The sequence below is a fragment of the Colias croceus genome, chromosome 16 (genome assembly GCF_905220415.1).
Source record: "Colias croceus chromosome 16, ilColCroc2.1".
In the NCBI taxonomy this organism is placed as follows: Eukaryota; Metazoa; Arthropoda; class Insecta; order Lepidoptera; family Pieridae; genus Colias; species Colias croceus.
Genome location: NC_059552.1, coordinates 1,658,342 through 1,685,280, shown reverse-complemented (window position 1 = coordinate 1,685,280; position 26,939 = coordinate 1,658,342). Strand labels below are relative to the sequence as shown.

The following is a 26,939-nucleotide window of genomic DNA, read 5'->3' as shown; positions in this document are numbered from 1 at the left end:
GAACCAAATCATATAGTCATTATGGAACAGTGCTCCGTTACGATCGGGTTTAATATTGGAATAATTAATATATTTTTATTTATATTTACAACAATACAAAACTTATTGGCAATGTACTACAGTGAAAAAACAGTGTTATTGAGAACTATATTTATCGGATTCATATTATTATTATGTGCATCTGGTTAGTATCTTTATATTATATGAATACATTGATAACCTCTTATGATACGTTTAATATAATAAATCATACGAATATAGATGAATTAAATAAGTTGAACATTTGAGATTTTTGTACTCTTTTAAAAAAAAAGTATAAACAATGGTCCTCCAATACTATAGTTTATAAACATAATCATCAAGCCATAATAAAATTAAATGGAAAGATTTATCACTTCTTATTCTATAAAATATAAATAGAGATAGACAATAGAAATATACATTTCATGAAATAATATCTTATTATAACTACTTCATGAAGTAAGACGAATCTTAATGAATGATGAAGTACGAATTAGCCTAACCTTTAATCTTGTATTCGCATTTCTCAAAACAGACGCATTTAATAGATACTGATACTTACATAGATACTTAAATAACTAAATGTTAGGAATAAAACTCAATAATTTATTCATTCAACTTCTTTTAAAAGCGCTTTTCAATCGTTGTAACACATAGATTTGACAATTTTAACCAGAGATTCAGAAAGGTGAATGCATTAACATAAACAAAATTAGAAACACTAACATTGTACTAATTTTAAACAATTTTCAGATACGAAAAGTATATTAAATAAAAACAATTCACTCTTTCGTATAAAATATTCAAAGAGAACTTCAAGCGACTCTTTCGAAAGGGACAAAATTATCTTCCGTGATAGTCAGATCCATTATGAAACGACTGAAGGAGCACAGGCAATGAGAATGCACGAGGATCCGTGTGCAAAAGTTGTATTACCAAAGCCACGTATGACCGGCGGAAGAATCAGTGAGCAGAGTGAGTAAAAACTTTTTTTAATTGATGAAACAGTTTCATCAAAACCTAATAACAATGTAATAACATATTATAGGTAATAACATATACAAGACTAGAGTTTCAACCCAGGTTTCGCCCGCAATTTCAAAGAAAATCCCGCATAGTGCCCGTTCCTGTGGCATTTCTAGCTACCTACATACCAAATTTCATTCTAATCTATTCAGAAGTAATTGAGTGAAATAGTAACAAACATCCCTCCATCCTCACTATTTTTAGCATTTATAATATTATTAGTACATAAAATAAATGCTGAAATTTGGTCGGGCATAAATAGAATATGAATATTATCTGCATACACATAATAAGCGATTTTATTTACTTAATTATTTCATGCATATTGTTACTAATTAATTTTATAAATATGAACGTTTCAGAATGCGCTCAGTATTTGTCAGAAATGTTAAACCGAGACACATTACGCGATAGAGAAGAAAGATGTAAGTAATTTAAATAAAGTTTATATAATGAGTATAATAAATGAAACTATTACCTTCAAAATAAGTAGTATAATTTCGTAACTAATTGAAATTTCAAACTTTCACTTAAAATCACAATAACTATATTAAATACATTTATAAATAAATGAGAGCTTTATTGTACACACCAAATTAAAGACAATACATAAAATGACAGACTCATACATTGCACAATAGGCGATTACATACAGTGCCGGTGTAAGGGCCAATGACACCCCGGGCGAAAATATTGTGGCGCCCACTTGAGGGAATCAATATCAGACCTTGGCGCCCCCCAGAATTTGTCGCCCTGGACCATTGCCACCTCAAGCAGCCCCCCCCCCCCTAACGCCGGCACTGATTACATAATATTGTAAAAATTGTCGTTTCAGGTCTTATGAAACAAGGCAAAGTTTCAAACCACAGATCAAGATTCGCGATAATAAGTAACCATGCGACGAAACCTGGCCAGTTTCCACATATGGTACGTATCACAACACTCTTTTCAAAAACAGAGACTATACGTTTTAGATTATCTGTAGATACTAAAAGAGTTGATAAGCAATAAGGAGTAAGTTAGTATGTTTGTGCGTAAACGTATAAAGATGGTTTTATGTCCATCTCTCTCCAATCTCTCAGTTCCTTTCCATATAATTGTGAGAAAATAATTGAATGCCTAGAATAGCCTAGAATAGAATAGCCTAGCCCTATTTGTGTGATATTCTTTACTACATTAAAGAAATAAAAGACCGTTTCATTAATCTGATTAGTACTCGCAAACAGAACTGAAGTACCTGAAATCGAATATCATCTTGTGCTTCCCGATATAAAAGCGAATATATTTATACAAAAACTCTCTTTGCCTTTTTAATAAGTATTTATTTGTCCAAATTAAAGCAGTTCTTTACTTTCAGGCTGCGTTAGGATGGCGCAGAAAACGAGGGAACAAGCTTCTGTTCCTATGCGGCGGTTCCTTGATCAGCCCCAACTTTGTATTGACAGCTGCTCATTGCACTTCTATAGCGACCAAAGACCTGGTCACTGCTGATCCGGAAATCGTTCGTCTTGGTACTAGAGATATTAAGGTATGTAAATTGCAAAGCTATAAAAGGCAAACTATTAACTCGGCAAAAAAAGCTCACATTTTATTAGTAGATAAGACAACATTTTATTGAACTAAAATCGAATATAAGTAAATTAACGTGAATCAAATAGCACAACGTTCATATATTTCATAATTTCTAAGTAATCAATGCACTTCATGCTTAAATGTTGCATACACTACTATGTACAACCGTTTTAGTTATTTACACTTTTTCTTTCGACTCTTTTCTAGCGGATTAAATATGAAACTCCCGTCGACGTTAACATTAAGAGAATCATCCGGCATCCATACTGGGACTCCCCAAAGAAATACTACGACATTGCGTTGTTAGAACTGGAAACACAAGTGCAGTTCACCAAGCTGATACAGCCAGCTTGTTTGCCGCTACAATTCTTTAAAGCTGTCAATGCCACGGTCACTGGATGGGGAGCTACAGACGGTAATTATTATATATATGGTAATTACTATATTAGGTATATTGTTTAAGGTAGATTGTAATTCTTAAATTACTCTAGGTAAACCACGTATTTGAACTAAGGTATAGTTCATTAAATTAGGGATTGTAGAGTTAGCTCTACAACGGTTGGCGCTACGTCAAAACTGACAACTTTTTCTGGGTACAATGTGGGTACAAGCAAGGGTACAAGCCTTATATTCGCGTCTTGTCAACATTCATGAGATTGTTTTGGTTGGACTGTGACTGACTGACTGACTAAAATCTAAATATTATATTCAATAGAAGAGAGGTTATAATTATGACATATAAACAGCATTGTAGCTTCAATTTTATAATCTCTTAATCCCCCAATCCAATTAATTCAGTCAGTTAATAAAATGGTGCATTCACGATGATAAAAATTAATAATTTACTGTACAACTAACCGTAAAAATATGTGTGTTAACATTTATGTTCTATATTCTTAGCAAGATTAGCGTCACAAGCGTCAACATTACAACTAGGGCGCGTGGACATCATAGGCACGAAATTGTGCGACAAGCTCGGCTTCATGTACCGGGATAGAAACTGGTGGGGCCTCATGGAGCACCAGATGTGCGCCGGCAAGATACAGGGAGGGGTGGATACTTGTCATGTAAGTCTGTTTATCATCACGATACAAAAAAAGAGTGTGTGTACTTATGTACACGCGTTAGAAGTTATACTTCTTTGGCGTATGGCAAAAATACTAGAATATACAACTTGAACATAGTTATCAATTTTCATACCACCTAGAACTAAATTCATGCTGTTAAATTTAGGTGTCGGTGTGCGCGCGCATCGCAAAAATTCAAAATTTCAAAAAAAAAAGAATTTTTACTCTAAATTATACCAATAAATAGGGTATGATCGTATGATTGATGATGAATGATCCTTTCAATAATACCGTCTATATGTATTAAGATTAAATTAACTAATTCTTAATATATATAAATCTCGTGTCACAATGTTTGTCTTCAATGGACTCCTAAACCACATAACCGATTATAATGAAATTCGCACACCATGTGCAGTTCGATCCAACTTGAGAGATAGGATAGTTTAAATTTCAAATCGTTTAAGAGAAAGCGGGCGAAGCCGCGGGCGGTAAGCTAGTATTATTATAATCATCTGATATTCTCCCAATGCATATATTACATTAGCTTACATCATTTTCGTGTAAAAAATTTACATATTTTTGTGATAAATAAATCGCAGTATTTCATATCAAACATAATATTCATGGTGTCATATATTTTGTACAGGGAGATTCAGGAGGACCACTTCAAGTGGAACTCAAAAAGACGCAGCACGAAGGAACTATGCACATGGTCATTGGAATAACTTCATTTGGATTCCAGCGGAACAAGTGTGGTCAGAAAGAACAACCTGGTATTTATACTAAAGTGGCCAGCTTTGTTGACTGGATAGAGGGTGTTGTTTGGGCTGGCCAATAAAATAATAAGTAATATGGCATAAGATAATATGACGGTCATGATATATGACGCTGAGATTTGTGAAACTTTGTATCAACCTGTATAATTATATTTAATTTTATTAACAACTAGCTTTCCACCCGCGGCTTCGCCCGCGCAGGCAAAGAAAAACCCGCATAGTTCCCGTTCCCGTGGGATTTCCGGGATAAAAGCTATCCTATGTCCCGGGGTAAAAAGTAGCCTATGTCCTTTCTCGGATATCAAAATACATATCTCTATACCAAATACCATGCAAATTGGTTCAGTAGTTAAGGCGTGATTGAGTAACAGACAGACAGAGCTTTCGCATTTAAGTATGGATTCTGCTTGTCAGCGCATCTTATACAATTCTAATTGTTGGACTAAAATTTTGATGATTGAATAAGTGAAATTTTATTCTAAGGTATTTATTGTAATTATCATTATTAGCAATATTAACAAAAGTATTTATTAGATAAGTTCTATAGGGCAGTAAGTTTAGAAAATTGATAAAAGTCTAAAAGTCAATATTCTGAATTTGAGTAAAATTAGAAAATTGATAAAAGTCTTAAATAAAAGTTTAGTTTAAATTGATAAAAGTCTTAAATAAATATTCTGAATTGGAGTAAAATTTAGTTAGATAATTATTTTACCTGAAAATTATGTTTTCCTATTAATGTTTAATATTGTTTGTGATCCGTTAAATATAATATTTTAATACCCGTTTAAATACAATACTTAAAAAGAACTAAAATTATTATTAACAATAATTTATTTATTCGTAGATATTATTAGATCATTTCCATACTATCAATTGATTAACAGCACAATTATTTAGTGTATAATTTAAATTATGTAGTATTTAAGTTCAATGTGATATTTTTTATTAAATAAAATTTTGCTCAACTTAATATCTAAGAATTTATTGTTATTTATTGTAGGGTTGATATTTCAATGCCCTTACCTAAAGTATCACTTCGCTAGAAAACAAAAGAAAGAGATAATTGTAAAAATCATCCCTTATTTTTTGTAAATCATACGGGTATATTAATTAATAAGTTAAAAATAAATATTGTTATTTGTATTTGAAAAATTGTGAATATTTCTCGTAGTAGGTAATGAAGAAATGTTAAGAATGAATAATTTTAACTTTTCGAATTTTCTAGAATTGGTAATTACTATGTATGTTTAAAAGAAAGAAGTTTAGAATAAATTATTATTTAGTACTTCAATTTTAAATTATAACTAGAATGGGTAATAGAAAATTTCTAACTATAAAATGTCACGTTTAATTTTAAAAGCGTAATTTTTTTGAGACTAAAAGAAAATCATCTTTCGTACGTCGTCGTTTATAATTAACTAGCTGTGCCACGCGGTTTTATCCGCAATGCTCCGCTCCTACGGGTTTTAGCGCGATGATGTGACGCCTTCCTCGATAAATGGGCTATCAAACACCGAAAGAATTTTTCAAATCGGTCCAGTAGTTCCTGAGATTAGCGCGTTCAAACAAACAAACAAACTCTTCAGCTTTATAATATTAGTATAGATTAATTATGCATAAAGACTGCTTAGAAATAATGCATGTTTTTTCTAATCCACTCAAATAATTTCTATTAGGTACTGAGGTAAAAAAAATATTATTATATATGTTGAATATACAAAATGCACTTTGTATATCTAATAATCTCTATAATTATATGTAGATTTGAACAATTCGATATTTCTGCATTAATTTATTAAAAATGTACATAAACATTTATTGTTATAAAATTAATTTTAGAATTACACGTATTTCTGAAATATAAAGTGATTTAATATACTTTGTGTTTTATTTTATTTACCACTATTACATAATTATACTTATAAGAAAAATGTAAGTACATTAAAAACCATTAATTCCACACATATCACATATAATAATAAATAGCTATTGTTAGTAGAGGATATCGTATATTTTAAACATATTTCTAAATATTAATTAGTTGCATATACATGGTCCATGGCTATATTAATACAAATTAACAAAAATACCGTTTACAGTTTACTTCTATAGATTATTTTATGGCCCATAAATTATTTTCCATATTATAACTTCGAATAAAAATGACTTGATTATATATATATAGTATAGTGAGTTGAATGATGTTGAGCATTTGGATACTACAATTATATTTTTGTAAAAAAAGTCTAAATTCCTAGGTTCAATTTCGGATATTCCGATATTTACATAAAGATAGCATAATTACGTTTTGATCTTAGTATTTCAAATAATCAATTTGTTCAATTATGAAGTAGTATTGTATTTTAGCAAAACAGGATAAAATTTGACACAAATAGCTAGAACATGACGTCAGCTTAATAATAATTTATCCTGGATAATATTAATATGTGTACCTATAGCGTTTACTAATAAATTCTTTCAAAATAACTAGCTGACCGGGCAACTGATATTCTGCCAGAATACCCTTGTTACTCTTTAATACCTATATGATCGGTAGAATCTCAAACCTTCAGACATACCTGTATTAGTAAATAGTTGCTCTTCAGCCCCTTAATTGAAATCAGTCACCTTTGCTAGAAGCCACTACTAGTAAATATTATGTAGTTGTTCTTAAGCCCCTTAATTGAAATCAGTCACCTTTGCTAGAAGCCACTACTAGTAAATATTATGTAGTTGTTCTTAAGCCCCTTAATTGAAATCAGTCACCTTTGCTAGAAGCCACTACTAGTAAATATTATGTAGTTGTTCTTAAGCCCCTTAATTGAAATCAGTCACCTTTGCTAGAAGCCACTACTATAACTAATGATCTCAAAAATATCAGAAAACATGAATATACAAACCTACTTATAAAAAATTGAACACGATATAAACAAAAACGAGTTTTAACTCTATACCCGTTTTGACTTAGCTTCAACTTGGCTTCAACACATCATTTTGGGATCATTTAAATATCTAAGCAACAAACAATAACCAATTTTTCTTGGAGCCTTATCAGATGATAAGGTCTTTCATTTTCTATGAGATTATTACACTTTTTTCCTTATTTTCTATATCTCTACTAACTCATAATTGAATTATTATATTAATATATACCTAAAGGATGTCTAACGTCATAAGACCTGTTAATATAATACGACCATCAATCACACATCGTATTTCCTTACGACGAGTTGTAGCAGACATGGCGACCTGCAGTTTATAATAATATAATATTGTTTATTTCTGTGATAATGTATTTACTAGTTTGTTTGTTTGTGGCATTCATCTGTTCTAATGCAGGTAATATTTTGTGTTAAGGTCCTTTGTATTAAGATTACGTTTATGTTTTTTTTTAATTGCATAGCATGCTTGTTAGTCGTATCTAATGTTGATACTTTATGGATAAATGGCATAGGTAATTCAGTGGTTATTTTTTAGTCATACACATAGGTACATTCATGGTTTCATTTCTATTTATTAGTATATCTTAACCAGAACTATTTATATCAAGTTTTTAGTGTAGGACACCATTATTTCAAGTTAAATATTGTAAATAATATAATAGCTCGTTGCTTTAAAACAATTTGGATATTAAATTATTTTAATTTTCGATGTCATGAAAAAGCAATTAAAGAGAATAATTGACTGATACATAAACACAACGGACGCGTTAGATTATTTGTAGGCGTTGCTATGGTTACCACACTACGTCAGTTACCAATTTATATAGTATAAAGGAGTACAATAGGTTCATATGAAAATAATATAATATGTTTTCCGAAAAATGCGAAATAATTTTTATCTACTAAAAAAAGCTTTAATTTATTAAAGTATTGAATAATACTAAATAATTATTGAAATATTGATTATTAAAATCATAATTACAATATAGTTATTAAACAGTATTTCCTTAATAAATTCATAAGGATAATACAATAAATTTCCTTGATTCTCAAAGTCATAGGGATAATATCTACAATAAAGGAACGGTTAAGTGATAAGTGATAACTTTTATGTTTTGTATAATAAGGATGCATTTATGTCTGTTTCTCTTATAATAAAATAGATTATATTATTACTTTTATCTAGTGCCTTTAATTCGAACTATACGATATAGGTTTCTACCTAGCACAATTAATACATTAGTTAATGTACAATAAGAAATATATCTAAAGCATCCTTATATTTTTAACCGACTTCAAAAAAAAGGAGGAGGTTATCAATTCGGCCGGTATGTTTTTTTATGTATGTACACCGATTACTCCGAGGTTTCTGAACCGATTTACGTGATTCTTTTTTAGTTCGATGCGGAATGTTGTCGAATTGGTCCCATAAAAATTTTATTGGGATGAGCCCAGTAGTTTTTATTTTATGAGCATTTTTGTCTGTTTTTGTAAATGTTGCAAGTGCAAGTTTGAAGTCGGTTGTTTTTAACGCAGTTATTGACTTGTTAATACTGTGTTAAAACCTTCACCAAATATACTACATATTTTTCAGAAAGACTAACAACTGATTTTTCCAATGATGATATCGAAGCTTTTATCGTTAACGCACTGAAGGTATTTAAATTGGACTTTTTACTTGTATAAGTAGGATTAAAAGAAATTATCCTAATCTCGATTAATTGGGTGATTTTAACTAATACCACAGAATAGTAACTAGTAGCTTGCTAATACCACCAAGGAGTATTAAAAAGTAACTAAGTATTGTTTTACAATGCATATCTTAATATTCTATTTGTTAAATACATTATTTAAAAAAAGAACAAATAAAAATAGGTACAGAATAGAATTTACCTTAAATGAATTTTATAGCTTTCATAAACAATTTGCAGAACAATGCAACAGAAGCATACGACTTCAGTAATGCGACAGACGAAATTTGTAACCCGGCAATGGCGACTAAGCCAGATTTTAATGTTCCAGGAAGAAGGATAAGCGAAGCGAGTAAGTCATTACGAACTATGTACTGCAAATCTTATTTTTATTTATTATTTATTACATTAAGATATATAAATCTAAATTATTAAACTAAAAAACCGACATACGCATCTAGTTTTTAATATAATAATCTATAGTCTATACAATAAAAATTATTCGCCAGATAGCCAAGCAAATTGAGAACGGCTCTACCAATTCGCAAATTATTTTAACGTTATTCTTGGCACAAGTATGGTTCTTATGGAGAGAAAACACGAAAAGGGAGGGTAGAGCAAAATCTGTCGGGGCAGTTAGTACTTAATAAATAAATGATGAATGAACTTATCAATAATGCCAGATGATTCCAAAGCGCTGAATTGAATACCAACACTTTGGCATAAACCAAGTTTTCATAGCCAAAATAATGTATGTGATTTTGCTAACAAAATATTCAAATACCCGCATACAGTGACTGCAGATAAGCCAACCTGCATTAAGTACAAACTAGTGGTTTAGTTAAACGTAGCGCAATGACAATCGAGTTCCAACTCATTCAGTTGTTTAACATAAAGTGACGGTTTGTAAGCAACTAACCGTTTTGTAAAACAACTCATTCGGCAATGTATTCGTGGCATTATTATAATGTCGTCGCTTTTTCGTCGCAATTTTCGAGAGTAGATAGTTTTAAACATGTCTTACGAGACATAATACTTATTCGTTAATGTTTTTAAATAAGGAAATGTATCTAGTAAATTGGTCTACGAAAAATGAATCCTAAGTTCTTAAAATAAAACAATTTGCTGCTCTATTATATAAATTTATAAATACTCTGTAGTCTTGCTAAAACTCAACAACAGTTGGACCGATTTAGTTCATTTTGTTTTTGGATTGTTTGTCGTAGATGGGAAGGTTTTAGCAGTGAGAAACAAAGTAAGTAAGTGATCTAGAATGTTATAAATATATTTTTTCATTTCAGAATGTCTAGAATATATATGGGAAGTGAAAAATATTGAAGACCAAATAGAAGCAGATGATAAATGTAAGTCATTAAATCGCTTTAAAAAGGAGAGCTAATATACAAGTATCAAAATATATTACATCTACGATGGAATACTTTGTATATATTATGTACCTATAATATATTTTTAGGTCGCATCTATCTCATATCACAAATCAAACGGGGAGTTATTCCAGAGGTGTTCTTATTCATACCACCAACTGTTATCTTCGGGGGACGTCCAGCGGCACCAGCTGAGTTTCCTCACATGGTAAGCTACTGTTGTTTTGCCTGGTACACCTGATTAAAAAAGAAGCAAAAATAGTAGCATTACATTCAATCGAATGTTTTTAAGATAAGTCGTAGCAAAATAAGTATTCTTTTAAAAAATTTATTATTATTATTAGACTAAAAACTTAAGAATCAAAGTAATTAGGATAAAAAAACGACGTGTGGCACTCGGGGACTGCCGCGGTAAAGCTATTGCATGCCTATGCCTTCAACTTTCAAGCCACACCTCCGCCGGTCGGAGTGGGGAGCGTGAGGTTTTTTCGTTACGGAATTTCTCGATTCGGTCCCCGCGCTCAAGGCCCGCTGTGGTAGAAGCTATGCAATAGGTTAAAAATATTTGTTGATTGCAACTGCCAAAGATTTTGCATGAGTTTTATCGACTTGCACGCATATAAAATCGCAGGTAGAACTTGAATCAATATTAATAACCCCTTTTTTATTCAGGGTGCGATAGGCTGGCGGGGCAATGGACAAACTAAATGGGTATTCAAATGTGGCGGATCTCTTATTAGTGAAAAATATGTTCTAACAGCTGCCCACTGCACTTGGCTCTCCTTGATGTATCACCAAGATGTGGTCAGTAATACTCCTGAGGTAGTCCGGCTTGGCGTGGAGAATATAGAAGAAGATGATGTAAGTATTACTAATTTGTTTCTAAATTAATAATTTTGATGTAGATAAAAAAAAACATATTTTTGACACATTCAATATACGGATTCAATTAAACATAATGTTAATTTTGCTAAATAAAAAGCTTTCATTGAACCCAGAAAACTACAAGACAATAAATGTATCTTGAACATATCCATTTTTATTAAATATCTGTCATTAACCTGGAATTTTATTGAATTTCGGCTGAAAATTCTTAAAAACGATTATCAATTTAAACTAGAACCAATTTGACTCTACATTTTCTGGCTAAACCAATCAATGTATTATTTTTACCAGTTTCGTATCAACGGTGACCCAGTTGACATGACGATCAAGAGAATCATAACCCATCCTCGCTACAAGTCTCCCAAGAAGTACTATGACATAGCTCTCATCGAGCTGGTGGATAAAGTGAAGTTCGCTCACAATATCCACCCAGCTTGCTTGTGGTCCAAACCACCGAGTCAGTATCTAGGCCAAGAAGGAATACTATCTGGATGGGGTGTCACTGAAGACGGTAACGTTTGCCATTAATATAATTGTTTTTTATTCATCAAACATAGTATTAAAAAGCACTTTACGTTATTTAGTTAACACTCTTAACAACGACTATGTCCACTTCGAAATCAGGCATATGACGGGGCATTACATCAAACGAGCGAATACTCATTCTAACGGCTAACCCCATGTAACCCACGTAAGCTGGTTTGTTAATAAATTCCTCTTGATGTTAAGTACCGTTAAACATAGGCAATCAATATATATTAAAAAAATTGTATTAAATGAAGTCAATAATGTAAAGTCAAGTCAAATTAAAAAATATATAGTTCAAAATTTCCTTTAATTTAGGGAAACAAGCCACAGTCCTTCAAACAGCAATTGTAGATATGCTGAAGTACAGCGAGTGCAGTCCCGTACTCCGTAACTCCTGGAACAGAAATTGGCACGGCTTCGCGAAGCACCAGCTATGCGCGGGAAAACTCTCTGGCAAGGTTGATTCGTGTCAGGTAATCAGCCTCTTTCAATTTTATATCATTCATTTTGTTTTTCACAAACAAGATGTTAGGAAATTTATGTTTAAGCATTTTACTATTTCATAATATGATTTCGATTTATCCTCATATTGTGTTCAAATTTGTATAGATAGGTCTCAGAGAAAGTCTCTTGATAAAGGCTAAGTTATCAAAACCATACTATTTAAGATCAAGACACCTATATTGTCCTCAATAGTGGTGGCAGATAGATATTACGTTTCTCCCAAAAATATTTAAATAATAATTATTTCATATCAAATATTTGTTTTTACAGGGAGATTCCGGTGGCCCCTTGCAAATAAAGATCGATACGGGAACCAATTCTTCTATGAACTCAGTTGTTGGAATAACATCCTTTGGAATTAAATGTGGCCAAAAAGATAAACCAGGAATATACACTAAAGTATCAAGTTTTTTAAATTGGATCGAGAAAACTGTATGGGGTACTGAAGAAAAGGAGGAAGTTATTAAATCACTGTTTAAAAACAAAAACTTAACTTTTCATAGAAGAACGTGAAAAACGAATAAATTAACGAAATAAAATTTTAAAATCATGAAGGCGTAAAAGGAAAAAATATGCAAGCACGAATTATTAAACCCCAGTTTTTATAATATTATCTGTGAACAAATTGAATAGATACCAATAATTCGTTATATTTATGGTTTATTTCAATCAAAATCCTCCCCACACCACATGCTCGCTGGGCAGATTTGCCCTTGCGCAGCCCATGCCAAACAAAGTGACTTCAATGATAAACTATGTAGTAACAAATAAAACGCCATTTTTTTAATTTTTGGTTTATTTCAATCACAATCCTCGCCACACGACGTCCTCAATCCAATCAACGAAGCTGGACACTCTAGTGTACACGCCGGGCAGGTTTGCCCTCGCGCAGCCCATGCCAAAGGAAGTGACGCCAATAATAAAGTGCATGGCACTTTGCGTTGTCACGGGCAAAGGTATTTTTGCCTGCAGTGGCCCTCCCGAGTCACCCTGAAATAAATTCACTGGGTTTTCAAACATCAAAATATGGTAAAAGTATAAACATTATAGTCATTACACAATATGTGAAATATTAAGTATCTATATGTGATTAGAAAAATATGTCATTTGATATTAAAATTAAATCAGTTGTTCTGATTCTAAAATGGAACCGCAATCAATTCATAATTGCAGTTCTTCAAATGTTAATCTATAAAATACACAAAAGATGATGTTGTCCACTAAAGTCAATACCTGACATGTATCAACTCCTCCTTCTAATTTCCCCGCACACAACTGATGAGACTGCAAGCCGCACCACAATCTGTTACAAGACGTATGAAGTAATTCACTGCAATGATTTGAATCTATAATATCAACAGTCGCCGCTTGTAATTCAGGTGATGTAGTTTTTCCAGCTGCAAGAATGAAAAGTGACATATTTAAGCAATGTAATGTGACGGTGTAATTTTTCGTACCTATTTCATTATTAAAATAACCTATAGTTTGTTCTTTTAATAATAAATTTCTGTAAAAAAGTGTAAATATTTATTTTTAAGAGTACATAATAATTATTGAAATATATTGTAACTATATAGTTCTCAAATAAAAATGAGATATCACGTATACCTACATTACCTAAAATTGAGTCTTTCACAGAGCTATATTTAAGGCCTAATTAATTAACTTTCGGCTTGCGGTCAAACTGGATGCGAGAGTGATCTAAAGTGCTTAGTTCGGAAATACTCTACCTAACATCTGAGCAATGTTTCATGGTGTGATGGTGCTTTCCGAGTCAATAATTTAAAATACCTGACAGATACTTCAATATTTTACCTGTTTCAATGACTCCCCATCCCGTGACTGTAGCTTCTTTTGAAAATTTACTTGTATCGTAACTATTCCATAAACACGCCGGCTGAATCAAATTCGAAAAGGTTATTTCTCTTTCAGTTACAATGATAGCAATGTCGAAGTATTTCTTTGGAGACACAAAATTCGGATGATTTATAATTTTTTCGATTGGCACGTCATAAGGAAATCTGCCGTTGGTAAACTGCAAAAAAGATTACAAAAATTTCATAGACTCTGTCTCTTATCTTTTCAGCATTACTTTTACCTTTACTAGTTATTATTAACCGACTTCAAAAAAAAGGGTGAGGTTATCAATTCGGCCGGTATGTTTTTTTTTTGTATGTATGTACACTGATTGCTCCGAGGTTTCTTAACCGATTTACGTGATTCTTTTTTTATTCGATGCGGGATGATGCCGAATTGGTCCCATAAAAATTTTATTCGGATAGGCCCAGTAGTTTTTATTTTATGAGCATTTTTGTCTATATTTGTAAATGTTGCAAGTGCCAGTTTGAAGTCGGTTGTTTTTAACGCAGTTATATAGAAGATATGTAGTCTTTCGAAATTTAAAGGTATTGAACAGATTCAACACTAACCACATCAACTATATTTTTATCCCCAAGTCGTACAATTTTGGGTACTGGATCTGCCAATGATGTGTCACGTTTTGATGCCCTGGAGCAATGCGCAGCTGTCAATAAATGCTTTGTACTGATTAAAGTACTGCCACATTTGAAAATCCATGTGCCAATCGCTGCTTTCCAACCAATAGCAGCCTGAAAACACCAACAAAATGTACGTAGAAGCAATGTTTCGCGTAGAGTAGACGACTTTTTCCTCTATTCGTTCATCCTTAATAACATCCATGACCTACTAATTATAGTTGTGTGGTGTTCTTAAAATAGTTTTAATATGATAAGGATATATGAATTATTTATTTGGTAGGATTTTGATAGTATTTGAGTTTTGAATTATTTAAAAATATTGGCTCAAATTATTGCCAGTCTTAAGTTTGTTACTTAATTCCAGTTATATCTACATCGAAATCTCATAATTATTTAATAAGGTCTAAAGCTAATCTATACTTAATATTATAAAGAGGAACGGTTTTCACGTATAAACTACTGGACCGATTTTGATGAAATTTGGTACAGATAATCTTTGGACCCTGAGAAAGAACAAAGGCTACCTTTTCGTTCGTTACGTGAATAAAGCTTGCTAAACACAATATTGCTATCTTGTTCGTCATAAAACTAATTTGTTCTATTTTACTATTATCTCCCTGTCCTATTTCAATTAAAATATAAATTTAAAATTTATGTCACTTACCATATGTGGGTATTCCCCAGGTTTTGTGATATGTCCATGTATTATAGCCGGTACATTATCCCATTCATATCTATTACCTTTTAAAAGAATTAGCCATGGATAATTAAATAAAATTAAGAGATGATTTAATCTCTAATTTAGAACCCGTAATTTTATGTTATTTTATTTGTAAAATTACTTATTACTTACATATATCTTCTTTTAATTCCTTATCCGCACGTTGTTTTAATTCCCAAATGTACTCAAAGCATTCTGAAATTATTATAATAACGTTACATATAATAAAGCTCAAAATTTAAATCTCTCGCATATGCGGAAAGTTTTCAGTTAATTTTTATTTTTTATTAGAATCTAAAAAAATATCACAGAAAAATGTCTCATATGCGTGTAAATTACTTTAAAACGCTAAACTCATTTATATGTATCACAAACAACACGTTATGGCATATTTACAAAGATAAAAAGATCCTTTAGATTTATAAAAATAACCTACTCGCTTCACTAATCCTTCGGCCAGGTGCCGAGAAGTCAGGTTTAGGGGGTAGTGGAGTCTCACAAAATGTATAGTTCATTGGCTCCTGAAAACGAATAGAATTAACCTTTATCAATAACCTAGATATACCTTTTATTTTATAATAATCACATAATAGGTATACACCATCTCAAAATGGATACATTTTTACACACTTTACAGAAAAACTATCAACTATAACTATCAACTACCAAAATTTTTAATTTGGGCTTTCAAATAGTATTTATATTAGTATCAACTATCAAGATGTGTTACCAATCATAAAAATATTAATTTATCCATATGAAAAACAGAAACTTTTACAGTCGCATAAGAATAATACACGAACTTTCATAAAGCACCGCTTTTTGCTTTATTTATTTATTATTTATTATCAATATGTAATATTATGTGGAAAGAATAGTAGCAACAGTACCCACATTGTAATATTGTCTCACTCGACGTCTTCCTAATCCAGCATCCGCAAAATTAACACACAGCACTGCAAGTATTACAATCACATAAGTCCATGTTCAAATTATATAAATAAATATCATTTTATACAATATTTACCATTAGCAATAACCAAGAGCACTATAAAACACGTCATGTTTATAGACAACACTTAGATTAACTTCAGCCACAATTCATATTATTTATAATAAGCAAGGCCATCAAAAAAACCATTTATAGTATTGTTTATAGACCTCGCTCAATCGATACAACGTGATGTCTTAAAGCTTAAATAACACTGGTAATTACCCAGCTGTTTGGGAACTTCTGCAAACCAGTTTCTGTTTTTAATTACCTCCTGCGTTACGTAGCTAGGGTCAGCACAGCATTACTTGACCTTTACATTTATAACGCGACGAGGACCATAATATAATAGCATTTGTATTTTATCAAAACTTTTTGAATGTGTAAGTATGGGATTTTAAATATATTAAATATAATACATACTTTTGCATGCTTATCTAAATTTATTAAATTCATGATGAACAACCAAACATCTAGGGAAAAAAATGTCCATCTAAGAAAAAAACACGTTTGATGCGAAGTTTCCTTATAAAGTATTACAAATTTACAAATTACTTTGTGTATGGAATTTAATTAATTCACCGCGGAACTTATTGTTTTTTTAAGTATTTCTCAATTATTATTAGCGACAACCTTAGTTCTAACATATTTAGGATGAAATAATTGTGTATTTGCTTAACTATTATCATTGATTTCTGAGAATCCATTACATATTATGTATCTACAATCAGTTATTAAGGTGAAACAAATTACAGGATTCAATTTAATAATATTTGAATCAATCTACTTGTTGAATAAGATAATTAAAATCCGATTTTGGAATACCAGATGTGACATGCACTATTGAGATTAGACTTATATAAACTATTCTATTTTGTAGAAGAAAATCACACGTGTACTTTGATACATTGCGTGGTTCAAGTGTTCATTGTTAGAACTTTCTGTAAAAGTTCATTCCTGTTATAAATACTAAGAAATAAAAGACAAGTTAAACATAAATATTTATTTATATCACAATCCTCGCCACACGACATCCTCGATCCAATCAATGAAGCTGGACACTCTAGTGTACACGCCGGGCAAGTTTGCTCTCGCGCAGCCAATTCCAAACGAAGTGACGCCAATTACATAATGCATCGAACCTTGGTCTGTTACGGGCAACGGTATTTTCACTTGAAGTGGCCCGCCAGAGTCACCCTGAAACAACCGATTATTTTCTTTACATATAAAAGAAAGGGCAGATTGTTGTTGCCCATAATTACATAATTGTAGTCGATGTCGTAAAAAGGACAAAAAGGTGAACCAACTATAAGCTAGAAGTAAAGAATTTCATAATTCTCACCTTTTTTTATTATTTTCAAATCTTACTAATATTATAAATGCAAAAGTTTGTGAGGATGGATAGTTGGATGTTTGTTACTCTTTCACGCAAATACTACCGAACCAATTACAATGAAATTTGGTATGTAGGTACGTGAAGACACAGAATAAGACGTAGGCTACTTTTTATTCTAGATATACCACAGAAACGAGAACTATGATCGTTTTTCTTTGAAAACGCGGGCGAAGCCGCGGACGGAAATTTAGTTTAGTTATAAAATAAATTTACCTGACACGCATCCACTCCTCCTTTTAATTTCCCTGCACACAACTGATGCGGCTCCAAACCGCACCACAGCCTATTGCAATACTGGTGGAGTAAATCATTACAATATTCTGAATCTATAACATCAACATGCGCTGCTTGCAGCTCAGGAGACGTAGTTCTTCCAGCTGTAAGAATGAACTGACTATTTTGATTGTCTTTTGAGTAATTTGTTTTTTAAATTCTCCTCTGCAATTTTAGTCCTGGCTTGGTCCAAGATATTATTCTATACTAACAATGTAGTATCATATTCCTCGCATTGGGTGCCGCGATTTTTTGAGACTTTTTTCTCATGTCAACCCTGTTGTTACTCATTCTTTTCAGAGCATTATAAATTTATGAACATGACCTATTCTATCAACTTCCTAGATGATGGGCATACATAATACCTTTGTGTATGGGATGGGTGTTTGGTGATCTTGGACCAAGCCAATCGTATAATTATACAATAGAATGACATGTAAGTTCGTTTATTTGTACAATTATCCTGACCTGTTTCAATAACTCCCCATCCAGTTAGAGTAGCTTCATAACCAAGTTGGCGAGTATCATGTCTAGTCCATAAACATGCTGGTTGAATCAACTTTGAGAAATACACTTCAGTCTTTATTTCTATAATAGCGATGTCAAAGTATTTTTTGGGAGGAACAAAATTTGGGTGGGTTACAATTCTTTTGATCTCCACGTCAAATGGATATCGATTATTAGCATACTGAAAATTAAAAACAATAAATTTATACAACTTTCTTTTCAGGAGAGGGAGAAGAGAAGGAAGACTTGTTTTATTTTAAATATGATAGGTGATATATACATACACACATAAACCTTTAAAATGAGGGAATCAATTATTTATGCTTATCTAATAATTATTTAAAAAACTATAAGCAACAGTCAGGGATTACCATTATTTTTTGTTTTATTAAAAGATATCAAATTAATTAAAGTAATAAACATTAGCAATGCATGCATGCAACAAAACGCTTACCACATCAACGATATTTTTATCCCCAAGTCTCACAATTTTGGGGACGGGATCAGCCAATGACGTGTCTCGAGATGAAGCCCTTGAGCAGTGCGCAGCTGTCAGTAGATACTTGGAACTGACAAGAGTACTGCCACATTTGAAAACCCATGTGCCAATCGCTGCTTTCCAACCAACGGCTCCCTTGACCAAATACGTTAAATATAAAACAGTACAATTAAGAATTTAGAACAATAACTTTTCTTATTATCTATATCTAAAAAAGTACAAAGATTGCAACTCGGAATAAATTACAATGGAATATTCTTATGGAAATTTAAGACTTGTTTTCATGGGAAATACGTATCATATTTTATTTTTGTATACTTCTCTGTTTTTATTACCATTCATATAAGACACAATGCGTGTGTTTTGCATTACATAGTATGTATATATTATATATTACACACGTCATATTATGATAAAATGGGTTTTTCAGTTATGGAAGAAAAATAATTTTAGATAATAATCTCACCATATGTGGGTATTCCCCGGGAAGCGTGATATGTCCACCAACAGCGAAATGGGGACGGTTGGGACCGGGATGCCTTTGTTTCCATTTCAAACCTACATAATTCAAAATAATAGCGAAAAAAATCTTATGCCTATAAATACCTATTTATGTTAATAATACGCATATGTATTATTAACATAAATAGGTATTTTACAAAAAAAATATCTACTTCTTAAGTAAATAAATAATGAATAGGTATTGTATGTCATAACTTTGCAAAATCGGAAAAATCGGTAAACATGCATATAAATAAAAAATATATACACCAATATATTGGAGCATATAAACCAAAAACGTTAAGATTCGCTATAAAATAAGATAAATCAAAATATTTATTCGTTGATTTATATATTATAAAATATAATACATATACGATTTTGTAAAAGTTTTAAATCGATTTAATTGTAAAGATCATATATTATGGACTTACATTCACTAGCTCTAACGCCCTCATCGATGCGTTTTTTTATTTCCCAAATGTATTCAAAACATTCTGAAAATAAAAAATAAATCTTTATATGAAATACTTATTATGAATTAAAGAACAAAATTCTTATTTTTTTTTTTATTTCTATACAATACAAGCGGACACACGTTTAAACACCCACCTAATCAATATACAAAAAAGTCATAAAAAATTATAAAGCCGTTTTGGAAAAATATGGTTCCAAACACTATAAATTATTTTTTGGAGATGTTAAACGCGCTTATTCCAATATTTATATTACCTATCATCAATGGTAGAGAAATATAAATAAAAGATGTGACCTAAATTGTCGGTGGCCAAGACTAACACTTTGGTGTAGTAAGTAGTAGTAAGACCTAAATTGGAAAAAACTTCCTTTTGATATATGATAAAGTTGTTAAATCCGATAATGTACCGTTGCATTTACATCAAACGAATATAGAGCTAGACTTCTTGGGGCTAGACCTAGAGCAAGAGCATTCTTTCGTGATCTTTTAGTGTAAACGAAAACTCATTTTCAGTGTTGTTCAGTATTAGAACATTGCATACAATCGCAATTATCGAATAGAATAAGAACAACAAAAGAATGCTCTACGCCTGTTTACACTACAATATTTTTACATAGTAGAATGAGCATTCGCTCGTTTGATGTAAATGCACCGTTATAGGAATCTCTCTTTAAAATATTATTAGTGTAGATAGAGACTACTAATAATATTTAAAAGTTGAAGAGTTTTGAGTTAAAATCTCAGGAACTACCTACGGGTCCAATTTGAAAAATTATTTCGGTTAGAAAGCCCATTTATCGAAGAAGGCTATAAGGTATATATCATCACGCAAAGACCAACAGGAGCGGAGCAATGTGGGTAAAACCGCGGGATACAGCTAATAGTTAATAAAAACCAAATGAAAACTTACTTATTTCACTTATTCTTCTACCAGGCGCGGAGAAGTCAGGTGTTGGTGGCGGAGTAACGAAACATGGATTAAAATCATCCGTATCATTGGCTGCCTAAAAAATATTCAAATAAGTTTTTTAATACACACTCTACATAATTTTGATTCAACTATTTGTTCATTAACAATAGTACAATAAATATTTCTTACGTAGTTGTCCTGTTTACTAAGCAAACGTATTTTTAACAACTCGTTATTTTTGTTATAAAACATTCACATGTATGTTTTGCTATAAAACATTCATATTATAACTGACTAGTAAGTTATGTTATCCAGTTTGTAAAATAAATTATACTAACTAGCTGCTCCGCGTGGTTTCACCCCCTTGGCTCCACTCCTGTTGGTCGTAGCGTGATGATGCCTATAACCTTCCTCGATAAATGGGCTATCTAACACCGAAATAATTTTTCAAATCGGACCAGTAGTTCCCGAGATTAGCGCGTTCAAACAAACAAACTCTTCAGCTTTATTATATTAGTAATATAGATTACCTCCATACCCGAGTGATCACCTGATCAAGTCCTAGCAGGTTTTTATGTAACGACCCTGATTATGAATTTTAACATGCGAATAATTTTACTTAATTTAATAGGTATCAGCTTTGTTTGACCGCGCTCATCTCAGGAACTACTGGTCCGATTGGAAAAATTATTTCGGTTTTAGATAACCCATTTATCAAGGCTACAGGCTATCATCACGCTAAGACCAACAGGAGCGGAGCCACGCGGGTGAAACCGCGAAGCGCAACTAGTCAGTTATAAGAGCATAATATTATGTGTGATGTGTATACTACCAATTTAATAACTATTATCGATGCAATGATAAGATGAGCAGGACCTTGAACTTATAATGTATTCAGTGTCGTGCGGCGGGAAAGCCCCTGATACCTAGCTAATAAAAATATGATTATATGACGTTTGTTTTATAAACGAGTTCTTTATTCTTTACATAAAAAGATACACTAAGGGATTTTTTTATATACCAAAAAACTTAAATATTAATTTAAAAAAATACGCACGCTTCCCCATTGACGTCCGCCATTGCTTGGAAAATCTTCAGAATTCACACATAACACTGTAACGATACTAAAAATTTAAAATTTGTTTAAACATTAAACAAGTAACAACATTACATTAAATAATTACCATTTAAAACTACTAGTAACACTATTAAACACGTCATAATATTGACGTAACTTTGCTTAAATGAAATCAATTCACATTTTCAACGCCTTAAGAAACATTAATCTTCTCAGTTATATACTTAAATCACATTTACACAGTACCCTCTAATATAATATCATAAACTATATTTAATTAATGTTTATCGAAACTGTCGACGACGATGATAATCAAGCTCTCAATAGCAAAGGAGGTAAATAGCCGATCTTGAGGCAAAACATACGCGCAAACCAGTTTCGTAAATTGACATGGTTAGGGTTGCCACAATATTATAATTAAAAAAATATAGTAAAAAAGCGCGACTTTTAAATAGCGGCGACAGGCGTTCCTAAAAATGTTCTCATTAAAAATTTAAATTTATATAATGTGTTTTTTATGCTTGTACTTTTATAATTTAATCAACAACAAATCTATTACCCTTATCTAAAATAATAAACATTGACATCTTGCTATATTATCGCTCGAATATAAAAAAGCATGGTCCATGTTAATAAATATATTAAAATCAATTCTCTGTAAAAGCTAAAGCGTGTATGTTAATGATTGATTAAGTACTGATGTATTCGCATTTTTGCAAATTTCTCGAATCATTTTCATATTTTTTTACATGAAGCTTTTAAGTGTTGATAATATTTTCCAACAATAAATACACCTAAATAAATAAAATGCTCATATTATAGTAGATATCGTAAATCGGCCGTAACGTTTAAAATTTGAATTTTTATGGGTGTATTTGACATTTAATACAAGCTATTACTTATATCACAAAGGGAGATCCCTATAACAAGGAACTAGCGCGGAAAATACACAAGTGACAGGACATTTTAAATTATACCACAAATAGATGAATCAACTACTAAAACAATGAAATCGTTAAACACAGTTGACTTCACAATATCGATATTCGACACAATTGTACATAACTCAGCAATAAACAAAGTTTACGTTTGCAGTTGTAGTTCACTCACGAACTCGTCGTAAAATGAAAACTACAAATAATAAAAACGGCCTTACCTTCGTAAGATATCTGAGGATGTAGGCTTTCGCGGCCGCTCATCACACAGACTTGGGAACTTTATCAAATGAAGAAAGTCACATCAGAACTATTTAAATATTGCTCTACAAACGAGTTCATTTAAGTGACCTATGAACGATATAAAAGATTAGTAGGTATGTATCACATGAAAGGATGAATAAGAATATTAGAAATAGATATGCTGGTTGTCTAAAACCATCAGCGTATCTACTATACTTATTCCAATCATTCTAACTTATCTAAATAATTCCGATTATATCTGTTAGACATAAATGCGCCTTAAATATTGCCTAATCTAGCTCGTCTCATGTTACTTTGATAATAGATTGAAAGAAGAATAATCCACTTTCTATTATCTTCTATGCTCATTCTGTAATTTAATGTAACATGTCTGCTAAAACTTTCTAGAGCATTCCGTAAAAAACGGAAGCACGACACTCAATCTTCAAAAAGAAAAGCAGAAGCTGCACACACGATATATATAAACCGCAGACATATTTCATTTACCCACAAAACGATCCCTTTAAAAACCAAAGAAGTAGTATATAATTGAGTTCATTTGTCACTTTCAACGCAGCGTATAAAGAGCGGCCATTTGAAACCACGACAGTTTAAATTGTTGTAAATAAATTAAGAGAAGTCGCTACGAGCACTCAGCTACGTGACTTGGGAGATGATGTGTTACGTACTCGTGTTTGAACTTCCCGCCGTTTTATTAAAAAAAAGTAATGGAACGTGGCAAGCGATGTCAAACACTATTTTGTGGTATAGATATAAGACAGACTAAAAAATACTGAATATTAAAAATGATAGAATTAAAATTGTAGTAGTTAAGTTTTGCGATTATGTATTTCGGTATCGTTATTATAAACATTTTAATGCGAGACATATTCGATAAGTAGTAATTATTATTTGAATTTGATTTGGATTAATTATAGCCCAGATTAATATATTCCTAATAACTCTATTAAGTTACGTAGCATATGTTTATTCCATTCTTCTATTATTTATTCTTATATCATTGACAGATTTTGGTCAGACATTGCAAATATTAAATACCCAATTAATCACAGATAATAAATATATCAACACTAGATATAATATTTCAACAACAATTATTACCAAAAGTGTACAAACGTTTCGATGTAACAGACGGCCAGGTTTACGGTAATCTTCTATTTGAAGGAGCTATTTGTCTGGAGACGAATGGCAGGCGCCGCTTGATCCGACCTCTTCGGGTCGATGCAATTACTGCAATATACTTTCTTATAGTTTGGACACTTTAAAAATAAAAGAGTATGTGTGACGAGCAAACGTGTCAGAAGTGAAACTTCTTTGATTCAAAGATACCAAATTCTTCGCCTTACTTCATGACGTGACCTTGAAATTTTACTCTCAACGCGCCAAAAGAAAATTACTTCAAAAAAAAATAACTTGAACTTGACTTGAAAATTTAAAAAAATTCAGGTGTTTTATTATTAGATACCCTGACTCTACCTCAGTATCTACAATCATGCAACCTTACGTTGTAGGTCTCTGGGAAATTGTATTCATCGCTATCCTTTCAAATGTTTACTATTTATTGTATTTAAATTTTAAACTTTCAGTAACACTTATTATATTCTCTATAAAGTACTCTATCAACTTTCTAACTATCTCAGAAAATTGTATCGTCGTCGTCAAACCGACCATGAATTTTAAGAAAACATGGATTATTACCGTAACTTATAAATTATATAATGGAAGGCTATTTCGCTTCGAGAAATAAATACATTCAAATCGGCCAAGACCTACAAGTAATGTAGTTAATAATAATAACAATAGGTATTATAACAGTATCCATGTATCAATTATATCACCTAAACTAATCCTATAGGAATAATAATTACATAAATCCTTAAATTATTCACGAATATTCTCTCTGTCAATCAGTGCAGCAATACATTTTAAATAATGGTTTCTGTTTCGCTGACGGGGAGTCCTTTTTGCCTCCATTACCTGGATGGGGGAAGGCAGCGCCTATGACACCCGTTCCTCATTTCATAAACTTGCCATGCCGAGGAGTTTCACAATTGCCTTCAGGGGAAGTTTCAAATACTCCGCAACTAAGTGTTGGAACAATCTTCCACCACCAATATTAAACTCCAACACATTAAACTCTTTTAAGATTAAATATAAAAAATATCTCTTACAGGAGTTCAAAATCCAGCCTTAGTTGCGTATTTTTCATTAGGTCGTAGCATATTTAATATTATGTAGGTATATTATCATTCTATCTGATTATTATGTATTGTTATTGTATTATTATGTATTGTATTGTTATTGTTGAAAAATCTGAAATTTATTTATGTGTATGTATATCTTGTGTTTTTTATTTACATGTTCTAATTATAATATAATATATTTGCGAACGTACTGCCGCTCCAATCACTACAGAGAGGGGCCACTGAAAATCAGTGTTGCAACTGTGTTGCAACATATACTGAGTGGCTACCTGGTTTGGCTCCACTTACTGTTTCTCACATTAATTTTTATTATTATTATTTTTTTTTTTTTTCTGTACTAATAAGATTGTTACCTATCGTTATTTTAATTGTTTACTTGTTTTTTATTTGTTTGAAATTGTTTGTTATCTGTGTTTTCATTATTAATTTAAATTGTATTGTGTACATTATATAAGTATTGTGGAGTTAAATAAATGTTTCTATCTATCTATTTCTATCATTACTATCTTTTTTTTTCTGTTTTGTGTATTAATTACTAAGAGTTACATGGTGGCACATAAAACGATTTCTATTTCTATTTCTATTTCTATAATATTTCACGTCTATTTTAATGAAACGAAATTGAAAAAAAAAACATTTTAATATAGGTAAATATGTTACGAACATTAAACATTTGTGATAAATATTTAATTAGTAATCAAAGTTAATAAACAAAGTTTTTAATCATAGTAATTTAGCGGCGTCTAGCGTATAATTTCACCTCAAAAATATTCTACGTTCGTTTACATAAAGTATACAGCATTATCTATATTTAAATTTACTTGACAAAAACTCCCAATGACAGTTAGTATGTAAATTTAGTCATCAACATGCGTTTCGTTGAAAAAATGCAAATCAAAGGAAATTTTAGCTCACTCTTTCGTGTTTGAACTTGATTTTAGACGGTAATGGGAATATTTAAAACAGTATCTTGAATAGCCTTAATTTGAATTTAATGTTGCGCCTGGAAATTGTACCTTTAATATGTTAGGGACTAGCCTGAAGTTTCGTTCACGTTTATCCGTAAAAAAACATAATATGTAGAGAATGCTCTATCGCTCTATATTTTTTGACGTGACAACGTCTTATAATTCGATAGAGCCGGCTGCACGCACGAAAAACATGACTCATGCGGCGACCTCGCTCTGAGGCGTTCCATGTAGGCTTGAAGTGCAAGCGAGAGCGCCGAACGAGCGACACAGAAGCACAATCGTTGTCACGTTCAACTATCGTCAGTAAACCGAC

General features: G+C 31.6%; 4 protein-coding genes across 6 annotated transcripts; 2 read left to right on the top strand and 2 right to left on the bottom strand.

Annotated features, from left to right (window-relative positions):
- The first annotated feature begins 923 nt into the window (after positions 1-923).
- Positions 924-4,539, top strand: LOC123698683 (serine protease snake-like). The gene is made up of 7 exons (XM_045645429.1): positions 924-996; positions 1,410-1,472; positions 1,883-1,974; positions 2,405-2,575; positions 2,827-3,034; positions 3,520-3,686; positions 4,336-4,539. The coding sequence occupies exons 1-7, from the start codon at positions 924-926 to the stop codon at positions 4,525-4,527; spliced, it is 966 nt and encodes a 321-aa protein (XP_045501385.1). The 3' UTR covers positions 4,528-4,539.
- A 3,128-nt stretch (positions 4,540-7,667) lies between these two features.
- Positions 7,668-13,185, top strand: LOC123698605 (serine protease snake-like). Its single transcript, XM_045645320.1, has 9 exons — positions 7,668-7,804; positions 9,002-9,063; positions 9,339-9,450; positions 10,400-10,462; positions 10,573-10,691; positions 11,156-11,344; positions 11,660-11,879; positions 12,212-12,369; positions 12,671-13,185. The coding sequence occupies exons 1-9, from the start codon at positions 7,756-7,758 to the stop codon at positions 12,911-12,913; spliced, it is 1,215 nt and encodes a 404-aa protein (XP_045501276.1). The 5' UTR covers positions 7,668-7,755; the 3' UTR covers positions 12,914-13,185.
- LOC123698606 (serine protease snake-like) lies at positions 13,134-16,837 on the bottom strand. Of its 2 annotated transcripts, none has more exons than XM_045645322.1 (9): positions 16,647-16,837; positions 16,514-16,575; positions 16,056-16,140; positions 15,752-15,814; positions 15,563-15,639; positions 14,830-15,009; positions 14,216-14,435; positions 13,634-13,797; positions 13,134-13,390 (listed from the first exon to the last, which is right to left on the bottom strand). In XM_045645322.1, the coding sequence occupies exons 1-9, from the start codon at positions 16,681-16,683 to the stop codon at positions 13,205-13,207; spliced, it is 1,074 nt and encodes a 357-aa protein (XP_045501278.1). In that variant the 5' UTR covers positions 16,684-16,837; the 3' UTR covers positions 13,134-13,204. The 2 variants fall into 2 exon arrangements, with proteins under 2 accessions (XP_045501278.1, XP_045501279.1); XM_045645323.1 differs by having other exon boundaries at positions 16,056-16,137.
- Positions 16,838-17,598: 761 nt separating this feature from the next.
- On the bottom strand, positions 17,599-22,561 carry LOC123698473 (serine protease snake-like). Of its 2 annotated transcripts, XM_045645112.1 has the most exons (9): positions 22,359-22,561; positions 22,232-22,287; positions 21,175-21,268; positions 20,221-20,283; positions 19,752-19,843; positions 19,241-19,420; positions 18,748-18,967; positions 18,220-18,383; positions 17,599-17,807 (listed from the first exon to the last, which is right to left on the bottom strand). In XM_045645112.1, the coding sequence occupies exons 1-9, from the start codon at positions 22,393-22,395 to the stop codon at positions 17,622-17,624; spliced, it is 1,092 nt and encodes a 363-aa protein (XP_045501068.1). In that variant the 5' UTR covers positions 22,396-22,561; the 3' UTR covers positions 17,599-17,621. The 2 variants fall into 2 exon arrangements, with proteins under 2 accessions (XP_045501068.1, XP_045501069.1); XM_045645113.1 differs by lacking the exons at positions 22,232-22,287; positions 22,359-22,561 and adding an exon at positions 21,364-21,441.
- Between the last annotated feature and the right edge of the window lie 4,378 nt (positions 22,562-26,939).

Excerpts from the sequence above, each read along its gene's own strand:
- LOC123698605 (XM_045645320.1), top strand. The coding sequence starts at position 7,756 with ATGTATTTACTAGTTTGTTTGTTTGTGGCATTCATCTGTTCTAATGCA. Across the intron at positions 10,692-11,155 it reads CAGCTGAGTTTCCTCACATG|GGTGCGATAGGCTGGCGGGG; the intron begins GTAAGCTACTGT and ends TTTTTTATTCAG. Across the intron at positions 11,345-11,659 it reads AGAATATAGAAGAAGATGAT|TTTCGTATCAACGGTGACCC; the intron begins GTAAGTATTACT and ends TATTTTTACCAG.
- LOC123698473 (XM_045645112.1), bottom strand. The coding sequence starts at position 22,395 with ATGACGTGTTTAATAGTGTTACTAGTAGTTTTAAATG. Across the intron at positions 22,288-22,358 it reads GTTACTAGTAGTTTTAAATG|TGTTATGTGTGAATTCTGAA; the intron begins GTAATTATTTAA and ends GTATCGTTACAG. Across the intron at positions 21,269-22,231 it reads GCGGACGTCAATGGGGAAGC|GCAGCCAATGATACGGATGA; the intron begins GTGCGTATTTTT and ends AATATTTTTTAG.
- LOC123698683 (XM_045645429.1), top strand. The coding sequence starts at position 924 with ATGCACGAGGATCCGTGTGCAAAAGTTGTATTACCAAAGCCACGTATG. Across the intron at positions 1,975-2,404 it reads CTGGCCAGTTTCCACATATG|GCTGCGTTAGGATGGCGCAG; the intron begins GTACGTATCACA and ends CTTTACTTTCAG. Across the intron at positions 3,035-3,519 it reads TGGATGGGGAGCTACAGACG|CAAGATTAGCGTCACAAGCG; the intron begins GTAATTATTATA and ends CTATATTCTTAG.
- LOC123698606 (XM_045645322.1), bottom strand. The coding sequence starts at position 16,683 with ATGACGTGTTTTATAGTGCTCTTGGTTATTGCTAATG. Across the intron at positions 16,576-16,646 it reads GCTCTTGGTTATTGCTAATG|TGCTGTGTGTTAATTTTGCG; the intron begins GTAAATATTGTA and ends TAATACTTGCAG. Across the intron at positions 13,798-14,215 it reads ATGGGGAGTCATTGAAACAG|CTGGAAAAACTACATCACCT; the intron begins GTAAAATATTGA and ends TCATTCTTGCAG.